Raw genomic sequence first — 27,292 nt, forward strand, 5'->3', positions numbered from 1 at the left:
AAGTTTTTGGTAATGACATGTCAGACAAGAGAACATTTTTAGAACATGTTGTATAAAGTTGTTTGCATGATATATAATAAAAATGGCCAGTTCTCTACAACAAGCAGATCACATTGTAGTAACAAAGGTATAGTGTGCACTGCAGCATAAACATTTCTGTTTTAATCATCTGCCAGTGTCTCACATTTGCCTGCCTTAAACTTGTGTGATTGCTTAGAAATTTCTTTCCTCATCAGAACTAAGTTGATTGTTCAGTACTCACTTTTACATGACTCTAAACTCAAAGTTCTATGACGCTTACTCCAGCCCCCATCCTGACCCTGTCAGGGACCCTTGTGAATAAAGAAGGCCTTAAGGGGATTCTGGCTCCCTGACCTGCGTGATGTTGAGCCAACCCCTTACCTCCTTTGAATCTCTTTTGTTCACACACACACACACACACACACACACAAACTTAATCTACTTAATGTACTCCTTTTATATTCTGTAAAAGAGGCACATCCTACATTAATCCTGTCTGATTAACATAGCAAAGATAACCCATTCCCAGATGAGATTATAACCACAAGTTTAAAGTTTAGGCTTTCTAGCCTGTTAGTTTAAGGAGACACAACTCATTTCATCATAGGATCAACTTCATTGCCTACACATAATGATACTCATTCTGTGTGTGTGTGTGTGTGTGTGTGTCCGTCCATGTGTGTGTCTGTCTTTCTCTCTCTCTCTCTGCCTTCAAGTCAGAACTGACTCATAGATGACCCTCCAGTGTGTATTCTTCCAAGCTTTTCTTTAATGAAGTTTTTAGTCCTTGGTTTTAGACCTAGATCTTTGATCCAGTTTGAGTTGGTTTTTGTGTATGGAATGAGGTGTAGATCTTGCTTGAGTTTTTTACAGATAGTTTTCCAATTTTGCCAACACCATTTGTTTAAAAAGGCTATAATTTCCCCACTTAACTGATTTCATCTCTTTGTCTAAAATCAGTTGACCATAGGTAGATGGGTTGATTTCTGGGTTCTCAGTTCTATTCCATTGATCTCTGTGTCTGTCATTGTACCAGTACCACGCTGTCTTGACCACCACAGGTACACTACTATAGTAGTGTAGTAGAATTTTAAATCAGGAAGTGAGATGCCTCCTACCTTGTTTCTCCTTTTAAGGAATGTTTTGCTTATTCTGGGTCTCTTTCCACTCCAAATGAAATTGGAGATTGCCTTTTTCCATCTCTTTGAAGAATGGAATTGGTATTTGTATTGGGATTTCATTGAACATGTAAATTGCCATTTTCACAACATTGAGTCTTCCTGTCCATGAGCAAGGTATAGTCTTCCATTTCTCCAGGTTTTTGTTTCTTGTAGCAGTGTTTTATAATTTTCTTTGAATGGATCCTTTGTACTTATGATTAGATTTATTCCCAAGTATTTAATCTTGTGGTTAGCTAATGTGAAGGGTATTGTTTTTCTTAGCTCCAGCTCTGTATTCTCTTTGTCAATGTATAAAAATCCAACTGATTTTTGTATGTTGATCTTGTATCCTGCCACTTTACTGAATTGGTCAACTATGTACAGTAGTTTTCTTGCTGAGTCTTTAAAATTTTCTAAGTATGCTATCATATCATCTGCATATAGACATAATTTTACCTCCTCTTTGCCAATTTAGATACTTCTTATTTCTTCTCTTGTAGAAAAGGGTTTTTTTAATGTGTACTTTATTATATTTTACATACTAAATGAAGGATTGATAGGTTAAAGTTCTGAGTTTAGCTTTGTTCTAAGTGAACATCCTTACCTTGGAAAGACAGCTTTGAAAAGAAGAGTGAATATTGGCTGGGAATCTGACAGTCACACTTCATCTGATCACCTTTCTAAATTCAAGACAACAAATGTGCCAATGTCTATCATTTAGTAGGTGCCAGGCACTGAACTAAGTGCTTTAAAGATTTCGTTTCCCCAGTTAATCTTCATAGCTAGCGTTATAAAGCAAATATTATATTCCTTAATTAAATCCTTAATTACAGAGAACACCAAGGCTTAAGAGTGAGTGGCTTTACATCAAAACAGGTAATATTAGCAAAGCCAAAATTTGAATGTAGACCTATATGGTGTCAAAGCACCCTCTTTCCCCAGCACCTTTATTCTTCCTAAAGTGATAATTACTATTGTTCTCATTAATCATTCTACATTTAGAAAATTTTATTAAAAAGTTAAGATTATATCATTTAAATAAAAAGAACTTACATATCTAAATATTTTATAATTATTTATTGTATTATTTTCAGACACTCAGGTATTATTTATTATATCAGGCATAATAAAATAAGACTTTTTCAGAATTCAGTTTTATTGAGCAACTGTTTTTCATTCAAATGCAGAATTTTCCTCATTAATTCCTGACATTATCTGTTACCATATTTCTAGGACTGCTGTTACTATTTATGAAGCATGTTCTTTTTTTCCATGTGTAATAGGCAAGGATTCTGAAGCTTCTTCTGACATATTTTGGACATGGTGCAAGGATACTAGTCCTTGGAAAGGGGACATCATGCTTGGAAGGGTGGAGGGAAAGTGCAGGAGAGGAAGACCCTCGATGAGATGGATTGACTCATGACTGGGAGCGTAGGTGTGTCAGAGACAGTAAGATTGGCACAAGATAGAGCAGGATTCAGAGCTCTTGTACATAGAGTTGCTATGAGTCACAAGTGACTCAATGGCGCATAACAACAATAACATTTAACCTTCACAATACTCTTAGATATTTTCACTTTTATTTTGCGTATGAAGAAATTAAGACTCAGAATAATGTGTATAATGTCCAGAGTTAAACAACAGGCAGTGGTCACAGACAGTAGTCTGTTTGACTGCAGAATCCTTTAATGTCTTCCTTCACTGAGAAACAGAGATACAGTCTAGGCTCTCCAGAAGCAAAGCCAGAGATAGTATCAATATAGGCTGGCTGAAAGAACAATTTATATGCATGGTTGTTGTTGTTGTTGTTGTTGTTGTTGTTGTTGTTGTTAGTACCATTGACTTGGAACCAACACATAGCTGACCCTCCAGCCGGTTTTCAGAGACAGTAATATTACCCTCCAGGGGGTTTTCAAGAGTATAAGACTTGGATCCATAATCAGGTCCCTTAACTTCCACATTCAGGAACTCAAAAGACGAACTTCATTGGGAAAATCTTCTGTCAAGTGCTAAAGAGCAACCATGTCAGTCTCTTTAAAGACTAATGTGGACCTGAGCACACCATGTTCTTTTCATTTGCTTGCTGTGTGTCTGAAAGCTGGACAATGAATAAGAATGACAGAATTATCAATATATTTTGAGCTGTGGTACTAGACAAAAGTGTTGAATACCCATGGACTGCCAAGAGAACAGCTCTGTAATGGAGGAAGTGCAACTGAGGTGCCCCTTAAAGGCAAGACTGACATAGTGAAACTTTATCTCACATACTTTGAGCATGTTTTCAGAAAGGACTGGTCATTGGAGGACATCATGCTTGGAAAGGTAAAGAGGTCAGCATAAGAAAAGAAGACCCTCAACAAAATGGATTGGCACAGTAACTGTAGCAGTGCTGTCAGATGTGTCAGAGATAGTGAAGTTCACTCAGATTAGGGTAAAGTTCAGAGCCACTGTACATCGGTCATAGGGTCACTAAGAGGTGTAGTTAACGCCAACGCTCATAAGAAAGCAAAACAATAGCTCCCTCTGGTGGCATAGTAGTAAAGAATTGTGCTTCCTTCTCAAAGGCAGACAGTTCAAATCCACGAGCTGCTTTGCCAGAGATAGATGGCAGTCTCTGCCCATGTGACACACAGCCTCTGAAAACCTGCTGCAGGGTCAGCTGTGCATCCATTCTGACTTGATGACACTGAACAACAACATATATTGCAAATGTATTCCGCCATTGTGTTCACTGCTTTGCCATTCTGTTAGTGATTTACACACATATATTAAAAATTTGTTCTCACAATAACCCTTATCAAATGATGCCACTATGTAGTGATAGCACAATTTAGGTGGTAGTGTTATTAGTATATGCATGCCTAAGTTCAAGACAGATAAATTAGAATGAATTTTCTGGTGTCTCACCTTCTCTTTTCCATTAAAGAGCAAAATTACTGTTTCAGGAAATAAATAGTAATTCTTGCAGTTGCTCTCTCTATGAAATTGTAGGGCAAAACACTGTGGAAACCAAAAGGGAGAAGACTCATTACTTACAGTGGGACTGAGAATTTAACTCAGATATTGAAAATTTAACTCGTATTGGGAAAGCAATCAATTGACCTGACTTTGAAAGATTCATTGCTGGTGATCTGGAACCCACACGTGGTTGACCTTCTGGTGGGACTTTGAACGCTGTAAATCACAGAGGAGGAGGTTGTCTATCGTTGTCCCACAGGGCTGTTGGTGTATTTGAACCTCCAGTGAGGCACCACCTTTGGGTTAGCAGCACAGTTCCCTAAGGACTAGGCTGCTAGAGCTCATCTTTGAAATATAGTAATGGTTTCTGTATCATCACTAGTTGGAAAAGGTATATCCAAAAGAAATAACTGACCCCCGTGACCAGTTGACAAGATAATGATTATAATTTGGTTTGTTGTTCCGTTCACCTAAACAAGGGTAAGCTCTTGTTGAGGGTGGTGGTTGTTTGTTGTTGTTGTTGTTGTTGTTGTTTACCATCAACTCAGAACCAATCTATAGCTGACCCTCCTGTGGGTTTTCAGAGGCAATTAATCACACTGAAGGAGATTGCCTGTCCTTTTCCCACAGAGCAGCTGGTGGATTCAAACCACATACCTTTGGGATTCCAGTGCAGCTTTTTGCCACTAGGCCACCAGTGCTCTCTTGTTGAGGGTAGCATACTGTAAAAGATTCATTGACCTTAACCTTTGACTTCTCTTTGTGAACAAAACTAGGTCTGGATTCCTAAAACAGAGTTTGAGGTTGATGGGAGAGAGAAGACACTTAAGATCAGAGTGTCTAGATCAGCTACTTCTTAGGAGGCATATCTCTCTGATTCTTCAGTGTTTAGAGCCTTGGGCTTCTGTTTCATTATCTGTAACATGATCAGTGTTTCTCAAACTTTTCCATGCATCTGAATCACCTAGTTGTTGTTTTTGCTTGCAACTCATAGTGACCCTATATACAATAGCTCTAAACCCTGTTCTATCCTGTGCCACCCTTATTGTTTCTGACACACCTACCCCCATTACCCCAGTCGCTGAGTCAATCCATCTCATCAAGTGTCTTCCTCTCCTGCGCTGTCCTTTCACCCTCCCAAGTATGACATCCCTCTCCAAGCACTAGTCCCTCCTTACATGTCCAAAGTATGTCAGACGAAGCTTCAGAATCCTTGCCTCCAAGGAGCACCCTGGTTTCACCCTCTCTAGGACATGCCTGTTTGTTCTCCCATCAGTCCATAGTATATTCAATACTCTTCTTCAGCACCACAGCTCAAAGGCATCAATTCTCCTTCTATCATCCCTAGTCACTGTCCAGCTTTCTGAAGCACAGCAAGTAATTACAAAGACAATGGCCTGAATCAGGCACATCTTAGTCTCCAGATTGACATTGTTGTTCTTCAGTGCTTTGGAGAAGTCTCTGACAGCAGACTTTGCCAGTGCAATTCATCTTTTGATTTCCCAGCTGCTGGTAGCAAGAGTGTTGATTGTAGAGCCAAGCAAAGTAAAGCTGTGAACAATCTCAGTCTCTTCACCATCTATCATGTTGCTGCCAATCGGCCCAGTGGTGAGAATCTTTATTTCCTTGATGTTGAGAATTTGTAATAATGAAATAAGGATTGCTAGGCCTTCCCAGAATTTCTGTGTTCAGAAAATCTGGTGAAACCTTAAGAAGCTCAAAACCATTGCTATTGAGTTAGAACCAACTCATAACTGATCTTTGGGTTTCCAGAGCTATAAGTAGCACTGGAGAAGATTGCCCATCTTTTTCTTTCACAATGGAGTTTTTAGTGAATTCAAACCAGCCACGAAAGTGCAGCCTTTTAGGCTTAGCAGCATAGCTCTTGGTGGACTAGGTAACCAGAGATCCGCTCATTCTGGGTGGAACTCGAGAATTTGCATTTAACGAGTTCTCAGGTATTACTAATGTTTGAGGATCAGGATTTGAAAACTATCTCATTTCTTATTTAATACTCGATTAAAAACCCAAATAACTTGGAAATCTAGTGATATGGGCCATGTAGCACTGCTTCCAACTAAGTGTGGCACCTTGAGAAGTCATTGAGCCTTTTCCTGTCTGTCCGTTGGAGCTGTGGTGACATAGTTCATTGGTGGTGGTTACACCACTTACTCAAAGATGATGGGTGTCCCTCTGATGGTTTGAACCCACCAGCAACTCCAAATAAGAAAAATTGAAAGAATCTGTTCTGGAAAACAATGTATTTGAATTTTGTAAATAAACTAGTATAATTTTTTTCATACACTTTTTAAAAAAATTTTTTTTCTACTAGTTTAATTACAAAATTCAAATACATTGTTTTCAAGAAAGAGAGAAAGAGGGGCCGTCTTCTCATATGCTTTCTAACAGCCTCCAAAAACCTACTGACGGATCAGCTATGAGTCAGTTTCACCTTGATGGCATTGAGCTAGTGAGCCACTTTTCTTCACTAAAGTGGGGCTCCCTGTGGCACAGTGTGAACAAGAGAATAAAATCTGTCATTTACTCACTGCAATCCCAGAGGTGCGCGGTTCAAATCCACCAGATGCTCTGCTGAAGAAGGAGGAACAATCGCCTCCTGTACCAGTCAGATCCAATTTGACGTTACACACACTAAAAAAAAAAAAATCTGTCATTTACTAAGTACCCCTTTGGAAAAGAATATCCTAAAACTTGTCAGTTGTGCATATCCACGTACCAAGTGAAGATTCTGCTTTGACAGAATTCTTAAAACTTACAGATCACCTTTAAAATGAAAAGGTTAATGGAAAATGTCTCTGTGTTTCCCCCTTTTCTATAAAGAAAAGGAAGCTTAGTGCAGGAGAAAATGTTCCCATGGAGAATATATACTTAAAATCCAAATGACCCATGAGGGGGCTTCATTATATTTGGCAGATAAAGAAAAGTTTCCCTTCCATCCATTTAACAAATAAATAAAAAGGAACATAAATAAAAGAGAACAATAACTCAGTGCTATCTAAGCACCTGAGTCTGAGAGCCCTCTAGGGCCTTGGCACCCAAGGAGAAGGGGGAGAAAAGGGCCCCTGTCTCTGATGTTTTGAAAGTGGCCTTCCTAGAGGCATTAAGAAGGCTCTGGAGGCCAAAAGAGCTGAAGGGCTGTGTGATGCCCGGGGCACGCGTCTGGTTGATCCAATAAAAAGCCAGGGGGGAAATGGCTGGTAAGTAATTTTCCTATTTCATTTAGTGCAAAAGTGAAGGCAAAACACCAGAATACTCAATGAGCCAAAACACAGAATGTGGCATGGGTTTGAATGCAGGGTGGACCCCTCTCAGGAACATTTCTAAGCCGGAGTGAAGCATTCACTGCTTGAAGCTAATGTACAATAGCTTGCATTTTAAACCATGGTACCCTTTTGTGTCTCTGATAGGTGAAGATGAGGATGAATTCGAGAATTTCATGCTGCCTCTTACAGTCTCTTTTGAAACAGTATTGCAGATATTCAATAACAACTTCAAACAGGAAGATGTAAAGGTGGGTTCGTTTCTGAACATAAGAAGAGACAAATTTTGTTCTCTATAGAATAACTAGATCCAGGAAAGCATTTTGTATATCCACGTGTATTTCCTGCTTCGTCGGTCCCACTTTCCCAATTGCATGTGTCTTTGTGTTTTATTTTTCATACACGCTTTCCTATTTCTCATGCAGAACTAACTTTGAGTTCAGCAGATTATTTCAGCCACTCGGTTCGTGATTAGCTGGAACAGTTAGTATCTTTGTCTCTGATGACAGTCAGCCCTATTCCCTTATCTGAACTGACTTGATAGCAGCGGGTTTAATTTCTAGGGGATTCCCTCATCCACAGTACATTGAATGTTTCAATATATTTATGTGGAGAAATGCACAAACATAGATATGCTAAAACGGTACATCTCTAAATATTTTTAAACAAGAATTTATATAAATCAAGACTTTATTAAATGGCTAGGCATATACGTATAAATAGGAGCTGGTCTTGAAGTATTGCATCCTTAAACCGAACGAAGTGATTAGGATAACTGATAGCTAAATAAGGTTTTTATGTGCCTGTGGGAGCCATATTAGGATTGATTTGACAAGTCAGTTCAGCTGTGGCAACAGTCATAATATCTAAGACAACATTATGTTTTATTAGTAAAATCCTTAAGTGTAGCAAGCTGTTTGTGACAAAACAGCCCCATATTTTAAGTTGGGGGGGTGGGAATCATAGAGATTAGGTAAATAGAAGTAGCGTTTTCTGAATTATAATGTACTGGGGCTATGTTAAGTAGATTGATACCTGTTACTATTTTTAAAAGACTAAGAAATGCACTCTGGAGAATGCAGACACCTTTGTTGATGATGCTTTTGTCCTATTTTATTGTTATTTTTATATATGTTAGGAATATTAGCTATCATTTGATCTGGTTCATCTCTTCAGAAAAGAAATTTCATAGTAAAACTAAACAAACAATGGGTGACCTTTGATGCTTATTTCAGTGTTAACTCTTCTGGCTAAAAATAATTTGCTAAATGCTATAGGTCTTAAGTAAAATTGAGTTTATCAGTGTAACACAGTCACAGCATTTCAAAAATCAAAAATGGACTTCACAGATGTTCTTGGAGTTTATATTCTTGCTGAATTTCTTCACCAGTTGTCACTCAAGTTGCTGTGTTTTTTAAATTTCCTTGAATATTTTAGTAACAAAGTTTTTGCCGGTCTGCCCTTTACAAAAAAGAAACACTGAGGCCGAAAAGCACCATCTTTATAAAAATTATGTTTGTCTCATTTGAAGATTTCATTATGCTCCAAGCCTGTTTTGATGCAATCCCATCTAGTTTGATAGAAACCATCTTCCTAGAGTCATTTTTAATGGAGTTCCAGTGATATATCCCTAAACCAGCAAGTTCTTAACGACCCTGGAAAGTGACTGCTTGATTACACTTTAACGGTATTTGCAAATAAAATCACAAGTAATTAAGGGGAAATCTCCAGGCTTTTGAGCAAGTTTGATGCATGATAACTGCCTGATTCAGCTTCATCTAGAGTAATGCTGTGTAGGCAACAGCTACTGAGATCAATAGCAACGTAATGATAGTGGCAGAATTAAGTGAGTAACCTGAGAACTGTGCCTCAGAATGCATGCAGCTGCCACGAACCAAGGCCACACAGTGCACTCCGTGCTTCCGTCCTAAATGTTCATCAAAAGACGCCCTGCAGGAAAATGGAGTTAGATGCTCTTTATTGCTGATCGTGTCTCTTGCCACATTTATCAGGGAAATTGGATTAGCAGTTGGCAGCTGCAGGTAGACAAGATTCTGCAGTGATTAAATATGCAGCTTGGCTGCATTTGTTGTGACAGACCTTTAGTAAATTCTACTGTAAGCACCATCTGTCTAATTTGTATAAAGAAAACTTGGTGCTTTAAGCTACAGATAAAGAACTAAATCTGTTGCTTTATCATAAACAAAACTTTTGCACTAAATGCTTTTAAATGTAATTTATTAGGTTAAGGCTATTTTTCTATCATGATGAATAAATAATACATGCAAAAGTGCTTTTAGGTACTTCATTTTGCAAGTACTAGAGATAAAAACAGTTCTGTTTTGTTCTTCAATAAAGTATTTAGTATTCCAATCCACAGGAGGTGATGCTGTTAAAATATCTCTATGAAAATGCCGCAGGACTGCCAAATTCATTTAATTTGCAACCCTTACCAGGATTTTCTAACTCCTATTTATAGATATTGTTCAGATGCAGATTTCAGGATGAACATAAACATTAAGGACCCATGTTGCCAAATTGAAATATGGTTGTGAAGTAAGGGAATACTACAAAACTCTAAAATTTATAGCTTTGGTTTTTTACTTAGTCCTAATAAAATTGAAGAGAACATTGAATTTTTGTCTTGGGTTTTTCTCTTCAAAGTAAAGAGCTAAAGAACGGAAATACTGTGACAATTCCTGGCTCCAGAGCATTATTTCAGAATACAGGATTTTCTCCCCCCTAAAATTGCAACCGTAGTGAAAAATAGTTCAATACTCTCCTGACTCATACATCATTTGTGATTTGGCTCTGATATCACTGGTTTTAAGGAAAATGAATGAAAACTTCTTGGAGGAAGAGGAGCAGTTAAATAGGAACCTACTATCTTTAGTCCCTTCGTAAAAACTCCACAATGTTAAATTATTTAAAATCCTTGATTTTCAGCATGCGCACATTAAAAGTTTTCGCACTAAGTGCCAAATGTTGCAAACAGCACTTTAACAGAATGATTTTGCTTTGATCCCTGTAGCAGTTCCTGAATAATTTATCACAGGTTATTGCCTTAATTCTGGAGAGGGATAGAGCAATAAAGGCAGATGAAAACACTCCAGTTGAAACACCTTGGGGCCTGCTCATTCCTCTGACACGGCTCTTTTGTTGGAACTATTTAGAGGTTATTAAGATGTGTCTCCAGAATTAAGAGTATGCTGTAAGGATGAAGACAGCCATCTTAATTCTAAAGACAAAGCACAATGACCCTTCACCTTCTTTTTCTTTGTTGTTATTATATAGTAGAATTATGAGGATAATATTATAGCTGCCCCCAGTAGTGCCACTACAGTAAAGGGTCTGTCAGACTTTCCATTAGAAACCCTGTTTTGGGGGTCAGGGTGGAAGGAGCCGCGTTTCAGCTGTTTCCCAGCCCATCAGTCTCACACTTGGCACACAGACAACTGTTCACCCGTACGGCGCTCTAGAGCCCTCAGCAGTTCTCCTTGAAATAACCAAACAGGAATCCTTAGGATTATGTATCCATCTCAAACTTACCCCACTCCCCAAAAATGGCTTTGCTAAAAATACAGGTGCCTTTCACTTTTTAAATCGATCAAGTGTTGACTATCTATAGTACAGAAAGGGAGAGAGAGACAACTTTTGAAATGGACATCTTTGTACTATTTTAGACAAGTACTGGTAACACCATGGTTAAAGCACTTGACTGCTAACTGAAAGATCAGCGGTTCAAATTCGCCAGCCACTCTGTGAGAGAATGGTGTGACTGTCTGCTTCTGTAAAGTTTCAGAGCTTAGAGGTCCTATGGAGCAGGTCTTCCCCTGAGTTAGAATCTACTTGACAGCAGTGGACTTGGGCCTGGCTGTGTTTTAAATGAGGTGGTAAATTGTAGCTCTTCCCTTCCTAAATTTCAGTTAGAACACATATACCCCCCTACACCTCTCTCTGTTTCAGAAAATGTAGTCACTTGGTTGAGCTCCTAATTACCAATTAGAACTCGGCATATTTTGACTACGGAAAACATGTTCCCTTAGTGTTGTTTATATGTCTGGAGAGTACTGTCTTCTGCTTTGAGATAAAAGCATTATGTGGACATAAGAAATCTGTTTCTTACTTACATGAACACTTTATTTTCCTGCTCTCTTGAGTCTGTTTAGCATATGCATTTAGTAATTAATTGTGTGAGTATATATATATATACTTCCCCTGCTCTCCAGTAACATTTTCTAAAATAGAAATTTAGTATAATTTTTCTAGCCACATTTGACTGAATTAAAAATCCTGTAGATTCCCTGTCAACTCTACTGAAGCATTTCTATTAATTTGACATCTTTTAAGCAGGAAAAAATTGTAATAAAATAAAAATTATCCTTTTTTTGTCAATGAGATAATCTAAAATACTATTTTATTAAGAACCTTTAGTACTAGCCATAAATAAAGTAAAACTCATGGTTCTTGTTGATTCCTTTACGGTGTAGGTAACTTAGGTATTTGTGAAAGTTGAAGATCCTTTTAAGACTAGCCTATAAATGTATATACTAAAAATGGAACCCAAAAAAGCTACTTTAATACAAAGATTGCAGTAGTAAGTAGTCAGAATAGAATTGTTGGAATGAAAATATTTTTAAAGCTTCATAATTATTATTAAGCTTATTAAAAGATGTATTTTGTTCTGATGATTGGAACAGGTTTTGTATGTAGAAACAGGTAACATAAATGACAAAATGGTTTTTCAGAAAAAGGCAAGTCACATGAGAGAACTGCAAGGCAGCCAGCCAATTATTTTAAAAAAAAAAAAAATTATGAGAAAATAAAAAGCAAGTCATTTGATGAAGCAGAAACAGGAATTCCAGTTTCATTTTTAAAAAATCAGATAGTCATTATTCAACAGACTGTGTACAGGCATAATACTTAAACAGACAACATCTAGTTCTTTTGAGCCTCTTTTTAGAAGAATATAAATTCCAAGTCCTTTGACAGTTAGATAAACTACTACATGCTACTTTGAAATGTTATTCAACTGTTAAGATGAGAACAGAACTCACTTCCTCTGTTATGATGATAGTAAACTCCTTCCTAAAGAAATTTTTTCCTTTATTACCAAAATGTGCGGATAGAAAAAAATCTGCCAACATGCAATATGTAAATATTTTCTAGTAAAATGTTTCCACTGAAACATTATCTTCAAAAATCACAGCATATCTCAATTATCTCAACCCCTTCTTTCACAATTAATGTTTGTTTGTGCTCTTTGTATTGACATTCTAGCATCTGTTCATGGGTTTCCTTTTTCTTCCAAACTTCATTCTAAGGACAGCTCAATTAAGAGTCCAGGGTGCAAATCAGTTCGCATTCCCTTCAGAGTCAAATGTTTTCCCTCTTACTAAAAGATACTCTATAAGTAAATACTTAGGGAACACATCCTATGTAGTTGTAGTCAGGCCCTGTGCTGGACACCTTTCCATAAACTTATTATTCTGCACAATAATTTTTGAAAGAGGCATTGGCAGCCCCTTTTTAAGATGAGAATCCTAAAATGCTTTACCTGAGATACAGTGCTTTACGTTAAGTCTGGAAGTTAAAAGCTAGACTCAAGTTCAAGACTTCTAACATGAGTATAAAACTCTCTTTCCTACATCTTTTCCTTGCTAGAAGAATGCTGCTGTCATTCTGAGTATGTTACAGTGCCTGTAGGTCACCAGACCAGTTAATGTTGGTGGATGTGTTTAAATTTATTTTTTAGTTTGGTTGTTATTTTGTCCTAAGTTATTAAGGATATTAATTGTTGTTATGTACCACTGAATACGATTCATAGTGACCCTATGTACAATAAATCTGAACCCTGTCCTAGCCTGCACCCTCCTCTTCATCTCTGACATACTTGAGCCCATTGCTACAGTCACTGAAGGATATTCATTAGATATCTTTTAAGTGTCAGTTTGTTCCCAGGATAGAGTCCAGATCGTATGGTTCATACAAGCTAATATTAAAATTTGCTATTATTAAATAATATGTAGGCCATATGTGTTTATATTTTGTGAAATTATTAATCCTAATCTTTTTTTTTGTAATTTGACATTATTTAGAAGCAACTCTGTGAAGAGCCTAATGTCCCTAAGCTACTGGAATTATGACTTAGCTCAGTATATAAGAAATGAGATAGAGTTGGTCAGCAGATTTGGTTGTCTGTTTGTTTAAAGAGTCTATAAGTCTATGGTTTTCTATAGAGAGGGACTGAGCGAGACATTTTAGCTAATGAATCAAAATCAGATATGTGGTCATTATTGCCTGATTATTACTCCATCTGCTCTGCGCTAACGTGAAAATCAATTACTGTGTCTCTTTCCCACTGACAGCGTATGTTGATCGGGCTGGCAAGAGATCTTCGAGGGATTGCCTTTACACTGAACACAAAGACCAGCTACACCATGCTGTTTGACTGGATGTATCCTTATTACACTGTGACAATACCAGCTCTGTGCACAGAGGGATGCCAGGCCCCTCGCTTTCGTTTAATAGTATGGCACAGTAGGGAAGAGGAAACAAAGCTAAATGAACTAATGTGTAATCAGCTAAAAATTACAGCACAGTGGCAGCAGTGCAGATAACTGAGCACAGCATTTGGAGACCCAGCTCAGAAAGGTCACTTTTTTGTACCATTAAATACTGACAACTGAAAATCACATCCTCAAATGATTGTTTATGTTGGGGTTGCAGGGCTAATCTGGCTAATGTCTTTAACTCAGAATCAATGAGTCCTACATTTGGTATTTTCAAGGAGATTTGAATCTCCATTTCATTTAGTAGAACTAAGAATGTCACCTCTTTGGGACTTAACTCATCATGGAAATATTAATGTGAAAAGAAAATAATGGTTAGGAATTTTCATTCCGTGTAAAATTCTAATTTATATTTGTAAAGACTTATATAGATATGAAAAAAATTAAGGCATCCCACATGGCAGTGCATCATGATACAAAGTGAAGAGAGGATTTGTCCTTTGGTGTCAGACCAGGCTTGAAATATCAGCTTTCCATTTACTGTGCAAGCCTGGGCAGTCCCTTCACTTTGCCTGGTCTCATTTTCCTCATCAAAAAATAAATAAATAAATAAAATAAAAGGAGTGGGGGGAATAATTTCCTGTCATCATCTGAATGGTTATCAGTATTATTTTAGGACTTCATATTCTAAGAATCCACATAGGTCCTAACAGGAAATGATAATCTATGAAAGTCATGTAAGTATAATTCAGTGGTTTTCATGCCTTTTATACTTGAAACCATCCAACCACAGAAGAAAAAGCCTACAGTCTTAGAGTTAATTTCTTTTTCAAGTTACTCTCTTTCTTAGTTGCTTTGTTCAAACCTTTCCTACCCACATGTGTTTCTTGTGAATTAAATGGCAAAAGCAACTTCTTACATGATAATTTTCAGCTACTGATAGTGCATTTACAGTCAGAGATATGGAAATTTGGGTATGTTTTAAGAAAAATTCTGTACCCTAAAATTCTTAAGAGAATAGTTTGAGTAGTTGACATTTCTGTTACTGGTAAAGCCTACTTACTCCATAAAAGGCGTAACAATTCACTGAGCAATCATGTATATCTTTAAATTAGCATATAATGCACATAAATTCACACTATTCTTTTAACTCTATCTAACAGATAACTGAGATTGCATATAGTCCGTCCTGTTATTTCTCTAAATGCACAGTAAACAAACTTAGTGACTAGCTAGCTCTAAAAGTGAAAACTCATTTTATTTTTTTTGAAACATCATAATAATCTAGTGTTGACACTTTAAAATTCATGATCTTGAAGCCAAACTACAACCACATGATAGTAAGCAATTAACAGTTGTGCTTTTGTTCACCAGCAGTTTTAACCAACAGTCAAGGTCAGAACCTTTCCCCTCAGTGTCAAAGAGTGGAAATTGCTGCCATAATTGATACTAAATCTTGAACAGTATCTCATTTGGGGGTGGGAGGGAGTTGGTTGGTTGAATTTTTATTTCTTTTGGAATGGGTTTTGGGAGTATCCATCAGAAATTAAACTTTTGTCCAGCAGATGGCAGAAAACTGCAAATGGAAAACCTTGGAACTTAATGTTCTATTTTAAACCAGAAGCCGTTGTCTTCTCCATTTGACCATAGATGTTGATGTTATTAGGGTCAGAGCAGAGGGTGAGGTGTCACACAGGCTGCTATGTTAGATTGCCACACAGGGTGGTTTGGTACCTGCCTTACTTGTAATTGAGTTTTAGTAGCAAATCAGTTTCCTTGGGAAAAGGCCAAAGGCTTTTCATAATTGTATTGACAACAAAATGAATATGATAAATGGTGTTCATTCAGTTGAGACAAGATTTATAGTTTTCCTTTGGGCAAGGGATGAAGAGCAAATATTTATAATAATAGTAAAATTTGCTTAAAAGTTACATTATTTGATAATTCAAAAAGCTTTATTAAAATATTTTGAAATACTTTAAGCAGTTTCAGGTGATAAAGTACAAAAATCTTTCCAAACTATTCAAGTAATGTAAGAATGAATAAGTATATGATTAAAAAAAAAGCATGGATATGAAAGTCATTTGTTCTTCCTGAAATATTGATATGTCAAACCGTCAGTGATGATTCCCACATTACTGCTGGGGAAAGTTTATTTGCCTTTTATCCACATAAATGTATGTTCTTTAATTTGTTATACAGTCCTTAGCATGCAGAGGAAACATCCTATAAGGATACATGTCATCTTAAAGTCAAAATGCATTTTATTTATGACGATTATTTGATAAAATGCTGTTTTAGTGGTTAGCTATTTAATTCACAAACATTTCTATAAACACTGACTGCATTAACTGCTTTACAAACTGCTACATTACATATCACTCTGTCCTTCCAAACCTAAATTGCCTGAAATTCAACAGCAACCATCTTGAGAAATTGTTTCCACTGCCAGAGAATTGCAGAGGGATCACTGAGGTACTCCTTCACCTTTGTTGAGAAGACTCCAGTAGGAAGCACTTCCCTTTTATGCTGTATTTGTGTTGCTTGGACTTTTCTCTGGTCATGCTTAGACTGTAGTATCAAAAATCCAGAAAAATATTAGAAGATTCTCATTATCTCTCGAGCCCCATGTCTTTCCGTCAGACAGTTAGCAGATTGTTAATGATCAAATTATGTGCATAAACATTTACATACACCCAGACAATTAACTATGTCAGAAATCAGAAATTTTTAGAATAGGGTCTACTGGGATTCCAATTCTGGTTTTACCATTTAATAACCTGTGGGATGCTGGACAAGTCAGTGTTTCAGAGTCTTCTTCCATAAAACAGAGTCAATAATACAATACCTATCTCACAGATGTTTTATAAGAAGTCTGTGAACCAACATGTATAGAAGCATGATGTCTGGTATAATACTATGATAAATAGTATAAATACTATTGTTGTTAGAAATGAAACAAAAGAATCCCATGAGCTCATTCACTCAGCAAATTGGTCTAAGGGCTATTTTGTGTTTTAGAAAGGATGTAAATTACTAGGACAAAAGCCTTAGCTTAAAATAAATGTATCATTTAATAGAGTAAGTCACATACCTATGTAGGTGACTGATGTGGCAAAGGGTAATTTCATTAAGCTGAGGAAAACTGTGTAAAGGTGAGCATACTGCCCTGCATCTTACCATGTAGACAGGAATGCACCATGTGGAAATGAGAATGGCAGATTTTCCATTAATACCAGGTTAAGAAAGAGTGAAAAACAAGATATGTTACCACAGATTATTTAATGGTTGAAAATTAAGATCATTTCGGAATCCCCTAAACTTGAGATAAGGAAAGTTAGGCTCCGTAAAACAGTAGGTGGTTTTTAGTGGTTAATAAACCAGAATTTCATTTGAAGAAGAAAAGTATTTTTCAGTTTTATATTATACAAACTCATGTGGCAAAGAATGTAAACTTGAAAAATCACTGTTCAAGCATGTCTTGGTGTCTTCTTAGTGCTAGTCACTAATAATACAAGAATGAATAAACTGCATTGCTCTTCAGAAGCTCACAGTCTCATGGATATACAAATAAATAATACACAGCTAACCAATATGTTACCAAAAGTATTCCATGTTAATAATTAATAATCATAATATGGACTGTACAGACTAACTAGGAAAATGAGAAGTTATCAAACATTAAGTGGGACAAAACTATTTGTATCCTAGGAATTAGTGAGCTGAAAGGGATGGCTTTAACCGGTTTGGACCAGACAAGCATATGACCTACTATTTCAAGAATGACAATATCACCTTCATTGGGGGGGCGGGGGAGAAAACATTTTTTAATCTAGCTTGAAGTAAATTATGAACAGTGATATGATAATATCCACAAGCCTACATGGAGGACCAGTTAATGGAGCTGGTAAGGGTATGTGCCGTGGAGTTGGAGCCAACTCATAGCTGGTCCTTTGGCTGATTTTCAGGGGTGTGTAGCACATAGAAGGGAGAGGTCCTCTTTCTCCTGTGGAGCAGCTATTGGATTCAGACCACGTGCTTTGAGTTGGCAGCCCAGCTTCTTACCACGAGGCCACCAAAGCTTCCTGGTATTCACCATCCACTGATGCCAAAAGTGAAAATTGAAAAGTTTTACCAGTTTATTTCTGTCTGAAATTGATCAAAAATGCAATCAGGTGTAATCCTAGCTAGAAAATTGTTAGGTAGGAAAAAAATGACATTGATAATGAGTACAACACCAAAGATTGCATGGTGGAACTTGGCATGACTAACAACTTATTCATTGTGCATAATGTTTACAACAACACAAAAATACACTACTGAGCCTCACCAGATAGAATACTCAGGAATCAAATGTACTGTGTCTCTGTAAAGAGATGATCCAGAAGCTCAATACCATCAGTCAGAACAAGATTAGGGGCCAGCTTTACAGTAGACCGTCAGTTATCATGTGCAAATTTAGTTGAAGCTGAAGAAAATAAAAAGTTCATGAGAATGAAAATGTGCCCACCTGAATTCAGAGACCATCAAGACAATAGATTTGATGCATTGAACACTAATGAGAGGGGAAAAAAACCACTATAGAAGGGCATCATACATAAAGAAAGCAAACAGACATTTTAAAAATAAAAGGAAAAAAAGAAAGACCAAAATAGATATTAGAACATAGAGAAGCTAAAATGTGTGGAAAAATGATGACGTGAAAGAGCTGAACAAAAATATTTCAAAGAGTGGCTTGAGAAGACAAAGTGTGTATTTCAGTGAACTACTCAAAGATTTGTGTTTAGAAAACCAAAAAGGAGGAACATACTTAGTATTTCTTAAACTGAAAGAACTAAAGAAAAAATACAAGGTTTCAGTTCAATATTGAAGGATTCTGTTGAACAAAATACAGTGCAGGAAGCATCAAAAAGGAAAGAATTAGTTGACAGCCATTTCAAATGATAGCATCTGATAATGAACATGGCGTAGTGCTGAAAGAAAAAGTCTGAGCTACATGAAGATATTGGTAAAATAAAAAAACAAATAGTGTTCTAGGAATTGATGGAATACCAATTGTGATATTTCAACAAGTTAATATAACACTGGAAGCATTTATTCCAAAAAATTTATTAAAACAGACACTTAGTCACCCAAGTGAAAGAGACCTATGTTTATGCCCATTCCACAGAAAGATGATCCAAATAAAATATAAAGTTGTCAAACTGTGTCATTTTTATTGACACAAGTAAAATTTTTCTGAATATAATTCAAAATTGATTGCATACATTAACATGGAACTGCCAAAAATTCAAGTTGGATTCAGAAAAGGGTTTGGAATGAAGGTTTTCATTGCTGGTGTTATATGGCTCTTTGTGGAAAGGAGAGAGTATCAGAAAGATCTTTACCTGCATTTTATTGCAAAGCCATCCAACTGTGTACATCATAACAAATTGTAGATAACATTGTAAGCAATAGGAATTCTGGTACACTGAATTGTGCCCAGGTGGAACCTATACATAGACCCAAGGGACAGTAAATTGAACAGGAGGTTACTGCTGTTTACAATCAGGAAAAATGCGTCTTAGGATTGTTTTACTTCACTATATCTATTCAATCTTTATGCTGAAGAAATAATCCAAGAAGATGGGCAAGATGGAAAATTATAAGGCATCAGGTTTAGAAGGAACTCTGTTAACAGTCTTCTCTATGCAGATGACACAGCCTTGTTGACAGTAATAAGAACTCAACTTTCTATTTAATATGGATTACACATCAACTTAAAGAAAGGTGTCTTCACAACTAAGCCATTAAGCAGCCTCATGTGACAAAGGGAGAAAACATTGAAGTTGTCAAGAATTTCATTTTACTTAGGTTCACAGTCAGTGCCCATGGAATCGGCAATCAGTAAATCGAATGACCTGTAGCACTGGGCACATCCACTGTCAAAGACCTCTTTTAAAGTGCTAAATAATAAGGATGTCAGTCCTAAGACCAACATATATCTGACTCTGGTGGCCTGCACTGCAATCCCAAAAGCACACAGCTCGGATCTACCAGCTGCTTCGCAGGAGAAGGATGGGCAGTGTCTTGTGCAGTTTCGTGTCTGAAAACTTGCTGGAAGGTCAGCTATAGGTAGGTTCTGGCTGACACACAACATATCTGTAACATGGATTACACATTTAACGTAAAGAAAGGTGAAGTCTTTACTACTAAATCATCAAGAACCTCATGTGACAAATGGAGAAAACTTTTCAGTTGCTTCAGATGTGTGTGAAAGTTGGACAGTTAATAAAGAAGACTGAAGAATGTATGCCTTCAAGTTGTGGTGTTGGCTAAAAGGATTTAGTAAACCTACTGCCATCGAGTCAGTTCAAATGCATAGAAACTCTCCATGATGTTTTTGAGATGTTAATCTCAACAGGAGATTGCCTGTCTTTCCCCTACAGAGCAGATGGTGGATTCAAACCCTTACCATTTTTGGTTAGGATCACAGCACAATACACACTATGCAACCCAAACTCCTTCATCTGCTACAAAGTGTCCTTTCATCTTTAATTTTGTCTTTTTTTTTAGTGAGTTTACATAGAGATTGGTTTTTATTCATTCATGTATACATTTCTCCCCCCTCAGTTCCCTTTGTTACCCTGTTCTGTTCCAGGTTCTTATTTGTTATACACGTAATTTCTAATCATTCATTCCATTCAGATTGTCCTTCCTTTCACACATTCCAGTGCCATGTTCATTATCTCTCTCTCCTTTTCTCACTCTCCACCTCCCGCCCCCCCCCCATCTCAATCCTGTTGTTACTGTAGTGGACTTATGCAGTATTTTTGTCTCTCTGTGACTGAGACTCAGCATAAAATCTCCCAGACGAATGCACTTTTTTGTAATGTTTTATGAGTTAACTGTTTTCAGTGCTGTATATTGTATGAATGTATCATAGTATCTCTGTCCATTCAATTGTTGATATATTCAGTTACCTCATCTGTATGCACAAAACTAAATAATGAATAAGAAAGACTGGAGTACAATTGATGCCTTTGAACTATGGCATTGGCAAAGAATATTGAATATACTTTGGATGACTAGAAAAATGCATATATCTACCTTGAAATAAGTACAGCCAGAATGCTCCTTGGAAGCAAAGATGACAATACTTGGTCTCATGTGCTTTGGACATGCTATCAAGAGAGACCAATACCTGGAGAAGGACATCAAGCTAATCAAGTGGTGGTTTAGTGAGAAAGAAAAGACCCAGCAAGATACATGACATAGTGGCTGCGGTAATGGGCTCCGACCATAGAAGCTGCTGTGCAGGTGACATGATACTGGGCTGTGCTTCACTTTGTTGTACACAGGGTTGCAGTAAGTAGAACTGACTCAACAGCCCCTAACAGCAGCTTAACAGAGATGCATGCAAAGGAACGTATGGATATACATGAGGACAAGTTTGATATATTTTGTGGGTTGGTTGGTTTATTTTTCACAAAATAGGAAAGCTGCTGAAAGGAAGCAAAAGTTAGGCTAGGTATTGAAAAATGGATAGACCTTTGCCAGACAAAGACTTTCCAACAACAGTTGCCTTTAAGAACATGGTGTACTCATGTTCATGGAGTACCTTCAAAGTAAGTTCTACACTGACTGGCTTTTTCTGTGCTGTAAACACATCATCACACTGTTACAATCCCAAGAGTTTTAACAAAGACACTTCTGTAGTCTTCTAGTTTATTATGATTATTGTGAACTCCCCAAGGGAAAGAATTCTTTTATTCAATTTTTTTTTCTTAAGGACCAATAAATGGTAAATAGTTGTAACTACTGAGTGATTGAATGGGTTGATGAGTTAGTTGGCAGGGTGGGATGTCTCTTATAAGAAGAAAAATCTGATGTTTTTCATTTATTCATATATTGGCATCCTGTCAGAACTCAATGGCAATGGGTTAAGGTAGCATTAATGCCTTTGATTTTTTTTTTTTAATGTGTGTGATGTTAACCTTGGAAATTCATTGTAAGGATCTAGTGAAATCTCTATATCTCTCCTAAACACCACTACTTCTTCCTATTCACATGTATACATAATCTTCACAAGGCCACTAGAAAATTCAGTCTTAAAGTGGGTTCTGATGCTCATCCCATAATGAGAATCTGACACTCTGCAGCCCTTTTAACCTTCCTGCTCTGTAGACCTCTACTCTGCTCTCCAGTAATCATTTTCTCTGTGGCAGTCACCTCTGTCAGAGGCATATTAGAATTGGCACCATTCTCATTCCACACAGTAACGGGATGCTCCCCTCAAACCCCCCAGCTTTAGCCCACAGTGATTGCCCTGTCTCCAAAAAATATGATAGCCATGATACCTTCTTGAAGGCCAAGTGAAGGACTGTGGATCTTTCCCGTGTCCCGATGATCCTTCCAGGTGCTTTCCCATTAATGGCCATTGGGTTTGCTCTTTCAAGATCTCTTGATTATTTTCTTACCTATACTCCTCTGAGTTCTGTGCTCCTCATGTCTTCTGGATTTTTGCATTCATATTATCCCTATTGTGTTTGCAGCCTCTCATATAAAGTACAGTAGTACACTAGGGAAAGCCATTTTCTAAATTACCCTTGTATAGTAAATCTAGAACAAGTGTGGATTTCCTTTTGAAGAGACACTAATTTTAAGAATAATGTTTCTTTAGACTCTTAAATTCCTTAACAGACTTTATAAAAGGTACCCAACCTATCTTCCCCTTCTACAGAAGGCTGTTGAGCAGTGGTATGGAGAGCCAGCATGTACAACTCCCATCTTAAAACTTATGGCAGAATTGATGCAAAACAGGTAAGCCAGGTGATTGGGGAGTGAGGGGAAAAATCTGCAATTGTCAGAAATCTTGAAAGGACTCACTCTTTGGGGTAGTGTGTATATTCAAGACCTTGAGGTGATCCTTAAAAGCTGTAGAATTAGAGATAAGGTTTAGATCTTCGGGAATGAAAAAGTAGTATCCTTGGGAACATACAGAACTATGAGATTGGATGGATGTATAGTATACTTTGGAATACACAGAATTGTGAAATCTGAAGGGGGAAAAAATGGATGAATGCAACTACATTTACTTAACATAGTCAAAGACACAAGAACTGGGAAATCAAAAGCCAAGTCCAATGCCTTCAAGTCAATTCGAGCTCACACTGACCTCATAGGACCGACAAAGTAAAATGCTCCATAAGGTTTCCAAGGCTGTCAGCCTTTTCAAGAGCCTTATCTTTTTCTCAAGGAGCAGCTGGTGGGTTTAAGCCACCAATCTTTAGGTTAGTAACTGAGTGCTTCTAACTACTATGCTGCTAGACCACCTTCAAGAAAGATAGGGGCAGATGTAAATATTTCTTTGCTTACTTCAATTCTGTAGAATTTCAAGCTAGGCAAGAAGTTTAGAGGTCTCTGAGCTGAGAAGCCACATTTTATGGATAAGGAAATTTGAACTCAAGCAATTCATGGTCACATACCTTGTCCCAAACACCCTCAAGATTGTCCCTGCTTCAGTTCTCAATTTATGCATTTTCTTCTGTGCCAAGATTTATGTATTTGGATGATTTATACACTCAGTTACCCTTTATTTAGTAACTACAACACTTCTCAGAAATTGCCTTTTTGAATTTGTAATTTGCATAGACTAGCAAGATTAAATTATTCTGCATATACATAGTAACAAAAATGTAGCTAAAAGACAAAACAAATGCATTAAGCTAATTGGCTTTACCCCTTTAAAAGATGTCATTGTGAATATGGTTTAGTACCAAGTTACCTGTCCCTTAGCCCTCCTTTTTCATCAATTCCTCTTTGTAAACTGGGTGTTGGAAGGGAATTTTCCATAAAAGAAAAGAATATGAGTTGTACCTCTGCTTTTATCTCTAGTACTAAATTTTTCACAGAGCTCATTTAAAATGTGTTCTTTAAATCAGGAGGGAAACGACCTGACAAATGTGACTATCATTCTTTTAAAAGATGTTATTCTTGAAAATATTTTCACAAAAGCTTTCAATAATAAAGCAAGCTTAGCTTTCTATGTCTTTTACATCACAGTTTAGTTTGTGATTAAATTCTAATTTTTTCAACCAGGTAATTGTTATTTGGATTAACTGAGAGAATAATAATTTAATGTTAAAAGTGAAAAATCTCTACTCTGTCTATTTTTACATATTTTATGTCTAGCGTAAAAAAATAATTCATCTCTTTTAAAAAAATAATATTTTGTATAATTATCTTTAAAAACTACTTAGTGAAAATCTGTTAACTCAGAAAATATAATTTCTTTACTTCTCTAGAATTTAATGTGAATTTTGCACATGTGTTTCTTTAGTTAGGAATTGTATGTCATAAATCATATGTTCATAATATTTTTAAGAAATTACGGTTGTACTTAATTCTAAAGCATTTGGGGGGAAAGTATAGACAAGCAGTAGTTCATCCTTACTCTGACCTCCTATGATATATGTTACTAACCTTTTTTAAAAAAATAATACAATTATCTCTTAGAAATACAAGTGACAAGGGATATCAGCACTGACTAAAACCAACGTGATTAAAAAAAAAAAGACAAATATGTCAGGGTGGCTGGACAAGTCTTACCTTGTTCAGTCTGTTCTCCCCTGTGAAGAACTGAAGTAGAATTGCTCTTCTGTGGGAGCTTTGGGGGTTTATTTCTTTTTGCTTAGTTATGTGCAGAAGAATCTGTAGTCTCTAATGTAACTTAATGCGTTTGAATAAATGTTCAAGATACCTGATGATTCATTAAGTATATGCACAGTAAAAAGAAATCTAGATTTCCTCTCTATCACTATACAATTTGTTTTTCATAATAAATGAAGGACACTGTAGGAGATTTCAAATATAAATATGGAAAAATATGTGAGTTCTCATAGGTATCTTTATAAACTTACACTTACATGCTTTTTATTGTTGAAATTAATGTATCAATGACTGCATACATTTCAACTAAAGATATACAAATTATTCCAGAAGAGGGACTAAAGGTCTGTTAAGCCTCTGACTAGAGTGAAGAGGGTATCTTTAGCTACTGTCAGTTTCTGAAAGACTTCGATAGCCTAAAAAATTAAAAGTAACTGCTCTAAATATTAATGAGCTAAAAATATCAATTCTCAGATATGTTCATTAGAATAAACTTTTACAAGGAAAATCGTTTCATGTAAGGACAAGTAGTGTTGTGTTTTTATGCATTTTAAAAGCTATTCTCTTGCCTTCCAATTTAATATTTCAGTGTTTCTCAATAAGAATGATATAAGACTATAATTTTTATATTGTCATAAGACAAAAAAAGTCAGGTTTTGGATCTACAGGCCTGTGTGTGCATTTTCATTCCTCTGTTTATCCACTAGGTGACCTTGGACAAATTATCATTTCTCTAAATCTTCATTCCCATGAAATGAAGAAAATGATATTTTATAAAGTTGTTGTAAGTGAAAAATAATTGTAATAGTGTTTATGAAGTGCCTGGACAACACTAAATAATTAATTAAGTGGTGGTGATGGTAGTGGTTTTCATACTTTGAAATCATGGGTAATAAAAAAATAAAACCATGTATGCAGCTGTCTTAAATGCCATAATAAAATGGGAAAGATCCAAAGAAGATAAATTTAGAAGGCTAAATTTGAAAGGAGATTGGATAAAGTCTGTGGTGTAGGATGCCAAATATTATTTTGACAGGAGTTATATCAGTTAATGAATGAACATTCTCAATCAGAAAATAAAATAAATTCTTTAATTGGCCAAATAACATTGCAGTGAGAAAAAAGATATACATACTTGATTAACACTTGTTGACTGGAATGGCACTTTAAAAAGGTGATGAGTGTATGTTGGTATTTCTATGAAATAAAAATGCTAGACATTTTAAACCTGTATTTGATTTCTTTTTCTACACTTGTGCTCTAATTTTTTACAGATCTCAGCGCTTGAATTTTGATGTATCATCTCCTAATGGAATTCTTCTCTTCAGAGAAGCTAGTAAAATGATTTGCACTTACAGTGAGTATCCTTTGCCATATTTGTCTCTACAATATATCTTTTATCTCTTTGGAGGAAAGAAAGATGTTGATTATTTTTTTCTTTTGAACTTACATATCTGTATGAATTTGTGAAATGGGTAATAGATGTGCATAAAGCTGGAGACTATCATATTGGCATCAGGAGAAGTAAGCCTCATGCCTTTTACTACATATCATACCTGACCAACTTGATGAATTTCCTTTGGATAAAATTGCAGTGTGTGAGGTAAAGGAATACACTAGACAGATTATTGAAAAGCTAAAGCATATTAAAGTTGTTCAAAGGTAATAATATTTGTGATCTAGGGTCAAGAACCGCTTAAACTAGTATGTCCATGGCACTGAATCTTGGGAAATATATATTTATAAGGAGAAGTAAATATTTTATTGTAGAGACAGTTGGGGCAATGAGCCCCTGGAAATAAAGTTTTAAAATAAATATTGTCCTATTCAATTATAATCTAAAAATTTTTTAAAACTTTGATAGTAGTTTGGGCCTTAGGACAATAATCCCTAGTTCTTTCTAAGTCTGACCGTTGAATCTGTGAAATCCTCCTGTTACCAAATTCAGCACACTGATTTACTGCAGGATGTGAGTTAGTGCTATGCCGTGTCCTTCACTCTAAGAAAGATTTCTCCTTTTTTTGTTCATTTTCTTTGTTCTGTTTTTCCCCCATGTCTATTCTCACTTTCTCAAATCAGCAGCCAATTCTAAGTATGTTTGATCTCAAAAATTGCTTATGATTCTCATATTTATTTTTGAGTATCTAGGACAGATTTCACAAGATTTTATGTACTCTCTTTATTTTAAATATATTCATCTATGTATGTGTGTGTTTAAGCAACCATGAAAGTCTATTACGTTTTTAAAAGAAGAAAATTCTTTTTATTTCAATTCAGAATGCACCTGAGGTTCAGATATGTATACATTCTAGTCCTCTGTTCTAAATCGCTTTGTTTGCATTACGCATTCAATTTGTCGAGTTTACAGTTATTAAAACTACAGAAAGTATCTATATATGAGACAATAAACTTGCACTCCCTTATTTTCATCTATACCAGCAAAAGCTCACCACAATATCTGCATCTATGTGAAAATAGGTGAATTAGGGTTATACGAAGTGGAAATATTCTTCCAACTAAAGGTACAAAGTGACCCTTTTTAAAAAAATCAAAACAGTTTGCTAGCTTTCAGTATATGCTGACTATATATATCTAATTCTTTTCATTATTTTATCATGCTACTTGTGTCTAGACCTTTTACCAGAAACATGGTACCTCAGATAAAGCACAGAGATCAGTAGCTTTGAACTTGAGTCCTGACACTAACTCT

General features: G+C 36.3%; 1 protein-coding gene across 1 annotated transcript in view; it reads left to right on the plus strand.

The window, feature by feature from the left end:
• RANBP17 (RAN binding protein 17) overlaps nt 1-27,292 on the plus strand; it is a 499,911-nt gene that overhangs the window by 390,962 nt on the left and 81,657 nt on the right. The window contains exons 19-22 of the mRNA XM_006884340.1: nt 7,568-7,671; nt 13,789-13,877; nt 22,627-22,734; nt 25,857-25,939. Of these exons, the coding sequence (XP_006884402.1) occupies nt 7,568-7,671; nt 13,789-13,877; nt 22,627-22,734; nt 25,857-25,939 (384 nt within the window). The remainder of the gene's footprint in view (nt 1-7,567; nt 7,672-13,788; nt 13,878-22,626; nt 22,735-25,856; nt 25,940-27,292) is intronic.

The sequence above is a fragment of the Elephantulus edwardii genome, unplaced genomic scaffold, assembly GCF_000299155.1.
Source record: "Elephantulus edwardii isolate Elephantulus edwardi_28Jun2011 unplaced genomic scaffold, EleEdw1.0 scaffold00033, whole genome shotgun sequence".
Classification (NCBI taxonomy): Eukaryota; Metazoa; Chordata; class Mammalia; order Macroscelidea; family Macroscelididae; genus Elephantulus; species Elephantulus edwardii.